Source organism: Haliotis rubra, unplaced genomic scaffold (assembly GCF_003918875.1).
Source record: "Haliotis rubra isolate DU_JTF1 unplaced genomic scaffold, ASM391887v1 Scf12, whole genome shotgun sequence".
Taxonomy (NCBI): Eukaryota; Metazoa; Mollusca; class Gastropoda; order Lepetellida; family Haliotidae; genus Haliotis; species Haliotis rubra.
In genome coordinates, this window is record NW_025765114.1 from 4,272,835 (window position 1) to 4,287,232 (window position 14,398).

General features: G+C 39.1%; 1 protein-coding gene across 1 annotated transcript in view; it reads right to left on the minus strand.

The window, feature by feature from the left end:
- The window catches only part of LOC124262907 (protein CBFA2T1-like), a 149,475-nt gene that overhangs the window by 85,932 nt on the left and 49,145 nt on the right, over nucleotides 1–14,398 (minus strand). The window contains 1 exon segment of the mRNA XM_046697504.1: nucleotides 9,420–9,509. Within this exon segment, the coding sequence (XP_046553460.1) occupies nucleotides 9,420–9,509 (90 nt within the window).

Here is a 14,398-nt window from a genome sequence, read left to right on the forward strand (position 1 = left end):
CTACATGTCATATATATGTCACACATTGTGTAACCAGCAACAGACTGACCCTCTAATCAGAGCTACACAACATATATATGTCACACATTGTGTAACCAGCAACAGACTGACCCTCTAATCAGAGCTACACAACATATATATGTCACACATTGTGTAACCAGCAACAGACTGACCCTCTAATCAGAGCTAAACAACATATATATGTCACACATTGTGTAACCAAGAACAGACTAACTCTCTAATCATAGCTAAACAACATATATATGTCACACATTGTGTAACCAGCAACAGACTGACCCTCTAATCAGAGCTACATGTCATCTATATGTCACACATTGTGTAACCAGCAACAGATTAACCTTCTAATCAGAGCTACACAACATATATATGTCACACATTGTGCAACCAGCAACAGATTAACCTTCTAATCAGAGCTACACAACATATATATGTCACACATTGTGTAACCAGCAACAGACTGACCCTCTAATCAGAGCTAAACAACATATATATGTCACACATTGTGTAACCAGCAACAGACTGACCCTCTAATCAGAGCTAAACAACATATATATGTCACACATTGTATAACCAGCAACAGACTGACCCTCTAATCAGAGCTACATGGCATCTATATGTCACACATTGTGTAACCAGCAACAGACTGACCCTCTAATCACAACCACATGTCATATATATGTCACACATTGTGTAACCAGCAACAGACTGACCCTCTAATCAGAGCTAAACAACATATAAATGAATTCACAATGTCATTTAGAAAGTGGTCAAATGTAACATGTGTTATATTTGGAGTTACACTTTCTTAGTAAAGTATAGATTCTAGTACTTTTGTCTAGTACTTTTTGTTGGGATTCGAACCCACACCCTCATAGTCAGGCACCTAATCATCAGCACACAAAGTCAGATGCCTAACCCGCTCAGCCACCGCAGCTTCCACTTAAGTGCATGTAAAGGAAAATGTGTCTAATATTCTTGGTTGTGGTCAAGGGTGTTTTCGATAAAGAATGTTTCTTCTTTCAATGCTACACAATGGATAGGATTAAACAGGGATACAATTCTTATTCAAAATATATCATCTTTCTGCAAGTCTGCATTTCCTGCAAATGATTGATTTGTTACATGTAAAACTTGAAATTTTGTTTTGGACATTCAGGAACCAATTATTTCAAACAAAAAAGACCCACATGGATTATCATATTGTTCTTACAAACTATCAATTAATGTATCCACTTTCATATCTATAAAACACTGACAATGTACTTTCTGGTTGAAAACTAAACCATCTTCATCATTTTCCACAAAACAAAGGTTATCTTATATGTCAGTATGAATGTAATTATCCTCAATTCACCACTGCATGTCATGTACAGCTAAATATGACATTAAAGTACATATGAAATATTGTACATTTGTGTAATGAAGTCTAATTCTTGCCACTCAATAGATTCATTTGCCAACAGCAAATATTCTTAGAATGCAAGACTGCTGTTGAGTACAACACAAGAGGAGCCAATCAATGAATCAATAGCACATCAATTGATCAATGCACTCTGCGAGTGTATGGATCCCTTTGTAATATCTACAAATATACACAGCTGAGAATGGTAACATAGACCCCCCTCAGTGGGTACAAGCAAAACAATAGACAAGCAAAAAGCATGCTGGCAAAACAACAGACAAGCAAAAAAGGGTGCTGGCAAAACAATAGAGAAGCAAAAAAGCATGCAGGCAAAGGAAAAGACAAGCAAAAAAGGGTGCTGGCAAAACAAGAGACAAGCATAAAAAGGGTGCTGGCAAAACAATAGACAAGCAAAAACACATGCAGGCAAAACAAAAGACAAGCAAAAAAGGGTGCTGGCAAAACAATAGACAAGCATAAAAAGGGTGCTGGCAAAACAATAGACAAGCAAAAACACATGCAGGCAAAACAATAGACAAGCAAAATAGGGTGCAGGCAAAACAACAGAGAAGCAAAACCGCATGCAGGCAAAACAAAAGACAAGCAAAAAAGGGTGCTGGCAAAACAAGAGACAAGCATAAAAAGGGTGCTGGCAAAACAATAGACAAGCAAAAACACATGCAGGCAAAACAATAGACAAGCAAAATAGGGTGCAGGCAAAACAAGAGACAAGCAAAAAAGCATACAGGCAAAATGATAGACAAGCAAAATGTTTGCAGGCAAAAAAAACGGCAAACCAAATAGGGTGCAGGCAAAACAACAGTCTAGTAAAACAACAGCTAAGCAAAATAGGGTGCAAGTAAAACAACAGTCCAGTAAAACAGCAGACAAACCAAATAGGGTGCATGTATGTAAAAAATCAAAATGGGAACATTCTGAAAGGGAGACAAGCCAGGTAATGAACACAAAATAATGCATGTGTCATGGACAAAAGCAGAACAATCAAGACTTTTACTAAACTTAACAGTAAAATTTTAAGAATTTTCAAGAATATTTAACATATTTGAACAAACTAACCATGTTTGGAATATATTTTAATCAGATAAAACTATCCAGACCAAATGGACCAGATATAACTATCCAGTTGTATTATGACATGAGATGTACTGTAAGTCTTTGTGTGGCCATTTCATAAGCAGTTTCCAATTTCGCACCCTGTTTTACTTTTTACAGCAACCATCTCCCATCGTTAATGTCAGTTTTCTTCCCAAAGCCCTTCAGCCAATCAGAATGCTGCAAGGAGCACATGGAATAGGGAGGAAATATTCTTTTTGTTGCAGATGTGCTGGCGAGGACAGCTGAGCTAGACTCACTGAAGTAACGTACATCCACCATGCAAGTTGAAAACCAACCACAACAAGCTTCCTTGATAACAAAATTAAATGTCAGAGAATTTATTATTTATTAGCGGAGTTTCTGATTAGAAGCTTAGAAAATTCTTCTTTCTTGCACCTGACATGCCCCAAATAAACAGTTTTGGAGTGGTGAGTTCAATCTTTGGGCTCCTATTAGAAGCAGAGGAAGAAATCCATCGGACCACAGCTGTTGTATTCTCCCATAGGAAATACAAGTGTTCTGCCCGGACTACGCAATCAGTGTTCTCAACCAACGCTGGGCCGGACATGACTCGCAAAAGGGGACAGAAACATCTGACGATCTCACTCGTCATTTGGGATCAATCTCAAAAGACGAAAAAAATCCCCTTTCTCATTTAGGCAAAATAATTCCACTGGCATTGAAATCACCATCAAGCTAGGTCCACGTCGATACCTATCTTGCTGAAAGAATTGCCGCTGATTTCCCTGCTCTGTAATGAGCGTGACATGAATTGAATAGCAAAATTAACCACTCCGATCCTGAGCGCCCCTCATCAAGTTCGCACTACAGTTCCACATTCAAACACTGACACGGCTGCCATCTTCCTGACGAGCCTTCATAGCGAGTTACAGTAAAAGGTTGCAAAAAACACAAAAATTGTCGTGGAAACGAACTTATTCAAACCTGCCTCTATACATTGATAAAAACTATGTAAGAGCAGAAGTAAATCTAATGATTATTAAGATGAGTGCATGAGTGAGGTAATATACATCGCCGCATCAGCAATATTTTTCCCATACAAATATAGTGATGAATATTATGAGTGAGTATTAGCTTAGCAATATTCAAACAGTATCATAGTTGGTGATACCAGAAGAGTCATACAACTTTTTACCAATGTACAGAACCAGACCAAAGTCTTCAGTGTGAGGAGCAAACACCTGAACCACTTGGCTACCTACAGCCTTAAAGTATTACAAAAACGACAAGGCCATATAATGATGACACTGAAGTGTCTGATAAATGATACCTTAAAGAAAATAAATATATGAGACAGTATGGAACTGACAAAATGGTTTACATAAATAACGGCAATTCATGTGATGTCATAACACTGAAGAAGAGTTTTCTTGATTGATTCACCAGACAATATTGTACCTATGTAAGATAAGTGGTTAATGTGATGTAACTGGTATGCAAGACGAGGACAGGCACTATTTCAGATACATATCTCATTGTCTGGAAACAGGTCATAAAGGGAAAAACATCCTGATACTGTAGCTACTCCAACAGTGAGTGAGTGAGTGAGTGAGTGAGTGAGTGAGTGAGTGAGTGAGTGAGTGAGTGAGTGAGTGAGTGAGTGAGTGAGTGAGTGAGTGAGTGGTGGTGAGTGAGTAGGTGAGTGGGTGGGGTTTTGGTGAGTGAGTGAGTGAGTGAGTGCCCATGGACTTATTTGTCAGTAGTAAGATAACTGCACAGGACCTGGGCAGCTATTCTCGAAACGTTCGTAGCCCTACAAACTTCTTAAGCCCATTCTGAACACATTTTCTATGATCAAAATTAAGAATTCATAGGGCTATGAATGTTCTGAGAATAAGGGCTCTGCTCTTTCCACAAATACTGTAACGTTTGTTAGTTTCTTAACATTGGTGTTTGAGTTTTAGGGATTATAGACAGCTGACTCCAAATGTCTACAAAGTCATTATTTTGGTGGTTCGGATCAATTTCACATTTCCAAATGCTGTCCATGTATCTACAACACATGGTATGGTCACCAACATGGGTCATGTGGCAGCCCCTGATGTATTCTGGTCAAACATTATTTTTGAACCAGGGTCGACCAGGGTTTGGACGATACGCATACCTCTGCTGATTTATTACAAAAACCAAAATAGCAGGTAACACCAACAGGAACCAGCAAACCAATCCCTATACAAGAGCAATATGCAGCTCATGTCAAGATGACAATGCATATCCTCTGGTAAGTAAGCCAGCTGTGTGGAGACACTGATATCAATGTACAGAATGCCACATTAATATAATGCAAATTTCACCTGTCCATTCTCATACAGCAGGCCCACCTGTCGACACTGCAATCCCAAATAAACACTGTACTTTAATCATGTCTGAATTAAGTCTCACAGCCTGTGGATACCAATATTATCACATACACACATATATTAAAATCCTACGTAAAATTCACCACCACATACTCATCGCTTCCAAAGTTTTTGTTCAGTTAAGGAACATATGTGTCCATGCCCATTTGCATATGAACATCATCTAACTATACATCATTATGTTGTGGCCTTGCATACGCACTGCAGACAAGCTGTTGCTTGAAAACATATATTACATACTTAACAGTGTCATAACACCACATGTACACATAATGCAAGTAGAACACTTAATTGGCAGCAGAAAATGGTTTCAAAAAGTATCATGCTGCATTTATTTCAATCATGTTTTTAATTTGACCCCTACGAAAGTTTATTGTTACCATGACTACAATATGAAGGAAACTGTTTGTATATTTATCCCCCAGTACAGAGTCAGTCTTTAGGACAGTAGTATATCAGGTTTATGGGTTATATTATACATGGAATACAACCAGTGCTCTATATATGTGGCCATACATTGTGATTCTATGTAATACAGATTTGTTCCAAATTAACAGTAAATTGAATTATGTGTAGAATATTTGATGTTGTGTTGAATTGTTAGGTGTAGCATCATCCATCTCTCCGAGGCAGGGATTTCAGTCAACTTACAACCCCTGGATCTATTCCGGTGGTTTTCAGGATCTCGAAATACCCGCCCTTGATTTTCATGCACATTTTACTGACCAATCACTCATGGAGATAATGAAAAAGAAATTGGGTAAAGGAGGTGAACCAGGAGAACTTTCTTGTGTGTGTCAGTGAGTTTTTCAATGAATATTCTAATTTCTCAAAAATTGTTATAAATTGGACAGGTGACAATGTTGTGGTTGGTTTGTAACTGTGTAGCAAATCAAATTGTTCAATAAAATTCAAAGTCCTACAATATCAGATCCTGAAACTCACAAGCATGGCGCTAGATTTATCAAAATGCAAGTCCATGTATCCTGCACAAAGCCATCGTAGTACCATGACTACTGAAAATCTATGTTACAGTTATAACATATGTAATATTTGGGATTACACTTTTTCAGTAAGGTAGAAATTCTAGTACTTTATGTAAGGTTGCGTCCATCCGGGATTCGAACCCACACCCACAGAGTCAGGCTCGCAATCGCCAGCACACAAAATCAGCAGTCTAACCCCCTCAGCTACTGCGACTTCCACTGATACAGTTACGTTACAGTTAGGAGTTCCAATCGTCTCAGTATCACAGAAGAAGACAGCAAAAGTAATGGTTTCCTACCTATTTTACTATACAAAAACAATTTTACTTCTGTCAAAAAGTGGTTAGTTCTCTGATATTTTTTTTAAGTGCCAAAGGAAACACCAATCATTCGATAAATTCAAATAAACACATTTTTATAATTCCTGACAGTTGTTTTGTTCCATCTGAAGTTGTGTACATTTTTTAATCCCTTCTACACTGGTTTAATCATCAAATGAAAAAAGAAATTAAATTATCTCCATTTGTAATTTGATTGACGGTATCAAATAACTAATCTGAAAACCAAACAAAGACAAGAAACAAATAGCTCCTTTCTGATACACACATACACAAGTCCAGTGGAAGGGCTTACACTTCCCCTTTAATTATATCATGCAACCCTACAAAAAAGGAGACATACACTCACATAGACAAACCCAGTGGAAGGGCTTACACTCCCCCTTTAATTATATCATTCAAACATACAAAAGAGACATGAAAGATAACAAAATCATTTGATCTTAAGTGTTGGACAAAAAAAACACGACTACAAAACATGCAATATTTCATTAATTATTTGGATTCATCATGCATGTTTTATGTTGAAGTGCACCCAACTTCTACAAAAAGCTGTGTTCTCGCTTAAAACCAACCTGGGCAATAGACATGAATTGAGAGTTTGGTGTGTTCTGTGGATGACATTGGTCAATGCTTCTGTGCACATCATTGGTCGATCTTTGTTTCCCTAAATCAATATAATGACACTACTTGTTATTGAGAGTTCTTTTACTTCAGAGCAGATAATTTTGATACATTCATATTATTATTTCCATACTCTGAAACAACCAAACATCATTACAAACCAAACTAGTCCAACTTTGTTTTTTTTTGTTACCCATGCAACTTCCTTTTTTAAACTTAATTAGATTTTGAGTTTAAATTTTCTTACTAACAGACAAATATTGGAGGTTCTAATATTTCAGCAGTAAAACATTTTTTGTTGTTGAAATTAAAAAAAAATCGTATTCTATAGCAGGATGGAAGGAGGGAGGAGAGAGAGAGAGGAGAGAGAGAGAGAGAGAGAGAGAGAGAGAGAGAGAGAGAGAGAGAGAGAGAGAGAGAGAGAGAGAGAGAGAGAGAGAGAGAGAGAGAGAGAGAGAGAGAGAGAGAGAGAGAGAGAGAGAGAGAGATCAGTGATAAATTCATGCATTGGCAGTTTTTAATTTAAAGCTTCACATACCAGTCCTACCTAAGATCCTGTTTGCACTGTTTTGGGTGTAATATGACATGATGTCATTGGTTTGTGTGTACATTCAGACAAGATGTCACTGGTTTGTGTGTACATACAGCATCATGTCACTGGTTTATGTGTACATGCAACATGATGTCACTCACACTCCGGCACAGCGATGACTTAACATAACATCACTGCCACAGGCTAATTTGCATGTCACGTGACCGGACTTTTCTCTTGTTTGTAATCAAACACGCATATTCATAATAAGAAGAGACTGGACTCATGAAAGCTTTTTGGCGCTCTCTTCATAATGTTTTACATTGTTACATATATATTCTTCCACAACTGCGACAGTGAGGTCTATGACAGTACATATTTAGATATAAAACTGGCTGCATCGTTTGCATCAGCTTCGATGACAGCACGTGGAACCTTACAACCTATGTAAACAAAGGATCGCTACGCAAACCGAAATAGTGTTACATGTTTTAGGATATTTTCTCAATGAAACTAAACCATTCTATCAAAGATGTTTAATTAGTTGTGTAGACTCGTCAAAAATAAACGAGTTGAGAAATATGTAAATTATATTGAATGGACGGTGCAAGATGTGACGAATTGTCACATTTTTCTGGCCTGTGGCAGAGATACTATGCTAGCTTGCCGCATGGAACTCTGGGTAGAAGAGTGGATGTCACTAGTATGTGTTTTTGTGTATTGCATCACATTAATATACGCAGACACAGATGGTGGTTATCTGTAATGAGGTAAGCCATGCAAGTGTTTGACACAAAAAATGAAATAACAAAAATGATATATTGTGCCTTTAAATTGTTTCTGTATTACATTCGGCACAAAATGTCTCTGATAGGAGCCTTTTGTATGAACCATTCCAAATACAAAAGAATAAACATTCGCAATTCACTAATTAGAGATTAAAAGATCGTAAAACATCTCAAACCAGCTATGATCAATTTATTGACTTACTTTGAAATCTTATATTTCAGTTATGTCCAATTTTGTCCTGATGATGACGTGATGAGAAACCAGAGAAAGCAAATCACAGACGTCAGTGCTTTTGATGTTAACAAGCATGACTGATGGGACGGGATGCTGGGGTAGCCTAGTGGTTAAAGCGTTCGCTTATCATGCCAAAGACCCGGGTTCTATTCCCCACATGGGTATAATGCATGAAGCCCATTTCTGGTGTCCCCCACTCTGATATTGCTGAAATATTGCTAAAAGCGACATAAAACTAAACTCACTCACTCATTGTTTAGTGTCTATGATTCAAACAGCTAAGGTGAACCACTGTGCACAGTTGGTGAGTTGGGTTATATGCTACAAAAGCAATATGAAGGGTACCTGCTTCACACTTTGTACCTCTGTGGGGCTGAATAAACTCATCAACCACCAGGCCCTTGGCATACAATGATTCATAGTGGCCTAAAACCAATTGTCATTCACACATGATGTAATCATACCAAAACACAGTAAAATTTCATTCAGGGATTAAAATTTAAAAAAAATATGTATGACTAAATTGAAATCCCAAGTGATCATAATCATCAAAAATCCTTCAAAATAGAGCCATGACATCATCAAACAGTCTACATCAAAAGACAACCATCGCTACACAAGGATTACTAAATGACATCTTTATGTCCCATCATCCTTCAGACAAGGCATCGTGAACACGGCTGATTTAAAACCTATTCCAATTTTTCAGCCTCATCACTAAGTAAACCTTGTCCCAAACAGTGTTCGGGAAAATTATATTTACCAACGATAACTACGATAACAATAACCAATGTATAACCTTGTAATGACAAACAGACACACTTCTGCTAGCCAGATGTCAGCTGAGAGCTGATTGGTCACGTTCCATCGCCCCTTGAAAGCACCCCACCCGATGCCAGCCCCACCGTGCCTGCAGCCAAATGTTATCTGTTGGTCGCGAGCCTATGAATAACTAATCAAACGTAATCACATCAATAATGAAGCAGGAGCACCTACAATCTGGCCGTCCGGCTGTCGGACCTGCTGTTTGTCCTCGGAACAGTGGATATCTGCTCTGTCCCGGCTGGTCAGCGTAGTTCAACCAAACTGAAACAGTCAAAGTCGTAAATTATTCAAAGTGTCGACTCAATGACAGATGAAGGTTAGAAAACACAAATGATCCCACAGATAATACTCATAATAGTATAAAACACTGGAGACGGCTTTTTGTGAACACCGGGTTATCGTCAAAAGATTTGCCCCTGTGATCGGATATCTGCTGTTAGTGTGCGACCAACTGTGAAATCCTGACTGCAGTATAAAGTGAAACTAATGAAAGGGTATTGTCACGGGTGACTGATTTTCAAGTCTTTTCATTTAGTCCCTTTTCATTAGGCAAGAGCAGACTTGCAATTATATTACACTATGAAACACAGGATTCAGAAGCTTTACTAACTTTACTAATGAGAGACACTTTTTTATCTCTTACTTGTTCCAGTATTAAAAAATTAATCTATGAAGTTATTTAAATCTGGATTTCATTCATTCTATAGGTCACTTTAAGACCTTTTGATGGGGAACATTTTCATATCAAATCAAACTAGATAGTATCAAGATGAGAGGGTATGGGAGCTTGAATTTAGAATGATCATACTGCACTGAAGTATTATTTCGACATCCTAACATTTAAATGTGAAACAACGAAGTAAGGATTCTACTCTTCTTCAGTGAATACCAAGACTTTTAAATGATTCCCAAATTGAAAACAGCTTTTAGATAAATACTCAGATATATCATTTCATCTTAGAATGAATGATACCTTGAGCACTGAAATCAATACTAAACCACAGGAGAGTTAGCTATTTTCAAGAATAGTTGGTAAACATTATTCCTCAGATCATTTAACTTTCCACAAAGGTAGGAAGTGTCTTTACAAGGTTTATTTTTCTGGAAACTGATCTCACACTGATGTTTGTTGAAAAACGCTTGACAGAAAGGATTTATCTTATTAATGCCATTTGCTAAGTCAAGTGTTGTGTGTCAAGATTTTGGTGATTACAGTTGGTTACAATTTCATATATGTCTGTCTGCATCATTATAATGACAATGAAGAGTATGACAATGATAGCGAAGATGATGATGATGATGATGATGATGATGATGATGATGATGATGATGATGATGATGCTGCTGCTGATGATGATAGACGTGTGTAATGCATGTGCTCATGTTCCACCTCTTCTTACCAGGTACCTGTTTACTTGTCATTGACAATCCTTTTGAAAGCCATGGCGTACAAGGCATAACATGCATGTTTCAGAGTGGGACAAAGCTGAAGCTATCTTGAGCCTATCAAGTGCACAAATCCATTAAACGTCTACCACTTTACTACTTAACTTTTATCCTGTGATTCCAGTGAGCAAATTGACCAAAATATCTTTAATTAAGAAACCAAGAAATAAAACAGTCCTAACATACAAAAATACATCAGTTCATCCAAAAGGTTCCATTTCCTCAGTGCAGTCACTCAGGACAACAAATTCCTCTGTCATTTGAAACCATGTACATTCCAGAAAATTGTCAATTTCAATATTTATTGACATATGAAAGCATCACACATGTATATATACATGCTGCATGTTTCATGAGGGACACCAGGAGTTGGGATGGATTTCACAGTCAAAATGATGACCACGAAAGTAACAGTGATGGATAGCAATACAGTGCCCCCTGGAGAGCATTCATGTCATGGTATGAAAACGCGAGTGATTAATCCACGTTGATGCATCGCTGCGACACCTGAACACGGAGTCACATGACAATAGGTGTCAATTAAATACCACTAAACACGCCGGCTGGGCATTTCAAAATGTGTTGTGAATTTGTGATGTCGTACAAGCTCATAAATGCTCATCACGTTCAGCTATCTACGTGAAGAATGGTCGTTTACAAATTCTGTCTTTCTGACCTGGTGAAATGCATTTCATTGATCAACTACTGTAATGTAAAATTTTGTTTGATATGGTATCGGCAACGGAAACACTACATATGGTGAAATCTATCCATCATATACCACTCAATGTTTGACAGGGATAACTTCCATAATACGCTGAACAGATTCTCATATTATGCCAGATCTATGTACATAGAATGACACATTTGATTTCCCTATCAAAACTGTAGTATAGAGTCTTTGAAGAGCCTTGAGAAGTGATACATATAGAGGCGAGAATTTTATGGATGTCAACTTCTTTATTTTGATGGACACAACGTTTCCGAGCATATTCTTACTCCTTCATCAGGTGAATATACTCGGAAACGTTGTGTCCATCAAAATAAAGAAGTTGACATCCATAAAATTCTTGCCTTTAAATCTGGAGTAGTATATTATCAGGTTTAAATCTTATCAGAATACCAAATTTGCATGTTGCTTAGATTGTGGTTCTCTGGATCCGAGTTGTAAGGGAGAGACTAATACCCGGTATTGGTACATTGCCCTAGTGTGAAATGAACAAGGAATAATTGGCTTTCTTTGTTTTGCTGGATAAACTAGTTGTGGACCTGTGAGATCCAGTGCCAAGAACAAAATGGGGAAATAAGATCAGTAGCACTGAAACCAATTAAACCATGGTCTTATTTCAATTTTTAAAATGATCTTAATAACCCACACAGGCTTTTCCAACAACAGGTGACCTATAAATATATTTAACATACAGGAAGACCCTACTTTGAATTAGGTTTCAAAATACATATTTTTCTCGGCAGCCCTATATCTTCATGTACATATTTCATCAACACCCATTGCTAACCTTTGCATATTGTAGCTTGAGGCAAGTGAGTTTGTTTAAGCAGAGATTTGAACAGTATTTCTATTCAATCATATCATAGTGTCTAAAAGAAAACAAAATGATGCAGAGCATCAATCAAGGGAATAGCGCTGAGGGACCAATGTTCATCAGTATCAGGAAGATGGCATCATCAACTCTACACTGTGAAATAGCTTCACACCACAGAAGTATCCCATAACATATCTCAAGTAAAGACAATCAGTAAATTAAATATTGAGCACTGTTTGATTTACTGGCTAACTTTACATCCCTGAAATAGAGTTACCGAAAATCAAAGTCACATAAAAATAATTCTATAAAGGATACCTCAAGTATTCAGACCCCTCAAATCTCATAATTTCAGAGATGAGAAGGTGATGAGTATCGGCTGCTGGAGGTGAGAAGGTGATGAGTATAGGCAGCTGGAGGTGAGAAGGTGATGAGTATAGGCTGCTGGAGGTGAGAAGGTGATGAGTATAGGCTGCTAGGAGGTGAGAAGGTGATGAGTATAGGCTGCTGGAGTTGAGAAGGTGATGAGTATAGGTAGCTGGAGGTGAGAAGGTGATGAGTATAGGCTGCTGGAGGTGAGAAGGTGATGAGTATAGGCTGCTGGAGGTGAGAAGGGATGAGTATAGGCTGCTGGAGGTGAGAAGGTGATGAGTATAGGTAGCTGGAGGTGAGAAGGTGATGAGTATAGGCTGCTGGAGGTGAGAAGGTGATGAGTATAGGCTGCTGGAGGTGAGAAGGTGATGAGTATAGGCAGCTGGAGCTGAGAGGGGATGAGTATAGGCTGCTGGATGTGAGAAAATGATGAGTATAGGCATCTGGAGCTGAGAAGGTGATGAGTATAGGCTGCTGGAGGTGAGAAGGTGATGAGTATAGGCTGCTGGAGCTGAGAAGGTGATGAGTATAGGCTGCTGGAGGTGAGAAGGTGATGAGTATAGGCTGCTGGAACTGAGAAGGTGATGAGTATAGGTATCTGGAGGTGAGAAGGTGATGAGTATAGGCTGCTGGAGGTGAGAAGGTGATGAGTATAGGCTGCTGGAGGTGAGAAGGTGATGAGTATAGGCAGCTGGAGCTGAGAGGGGGATGAGTATAGGCTGCTGGATGTGAGAAAATGATGAGTATAGGCATCTGGAGCTGAGAAGGTGATGAGTATAGGCTGCTGGAACTGAGAAGGTGATGAGTATAGGCTGCTGGAGGTGAGAAGGTGATGAGTATAGGTAGCTGGAGGGTGAGAGAAATAGGTGATGAGTATAAGGCTGCTGGAGGTGAGAAGGTGATGAGTATAGGCTGCTGGAGGTGAGAAGGTGATGAGTATAGGCTGCTGGAGGTGAGAAGGTGATGAGTATAGGCTGCTGGAGGTGAGAAGGTGATGAGTATAGGCTGCTGGAGGTGAGAAGGTGATGAGTATAGGCATCTGGAGGTGAGAAGGTGATGAGTATAGGCTGCTGGAGGTGAGAAGGTGATGAGTGTAGGCTGCTGGAGGTGAGAAGGTGATGAGTATAGGCTGCTGGAGGTGAGAAGGTGATGAGTATAGGCTGCTGGAGGTGAGAAGGTGATGAGTATAGGCTGCTGGAGGTGAGAGGTGATGAGTATAGGCTGCTGGAGGTGAGAAGGTGATGAGTATAGGCTGCTGGAGGTGAGAAGGTGATGAGTATAGGCTGCTGGAGCTGAGAAGGTGATGAGTATAGGCTGCTGGAGGTGAGAAGGTGGTGAGTATGTATAGGCTGGAGCTGGAAAGGTGATAGTATAGGCAGCTGGAGGTGAGAAGGTGATGGTGATGCTGGAGGTGAGAGGTGATGCTGGAGGCATCTGGAGAGAAGGTGATGAGTATAGGCTGCTGGAGGTGAGAAGGTGATGAGTATAGGCATGCTGGAGGTGAGAAGGTGATGAGTATAGGCTGCTGGAGGTGAGAAGGTGATGAGTATAGGCATCTGGAGGTGAGAAGGTGATGAGTATAGGCATCTGGAGGTGAGAAGGTGATGAGTATAGGCTGCTGGAGGTGAGAAGGTGATGAGTATAGGCATCTGGAGGTGAGAAGGTGATGAGTATAGGCTGCTGGAGGTGAGAAGGTGATGAGTATAGGTATAGGCTGGGAGGTGAGAAGGTGATGAGTATAGGCTGCTGGAGGTGAGAAGGTGATCTGGAGTATAGGCATGAGTATAG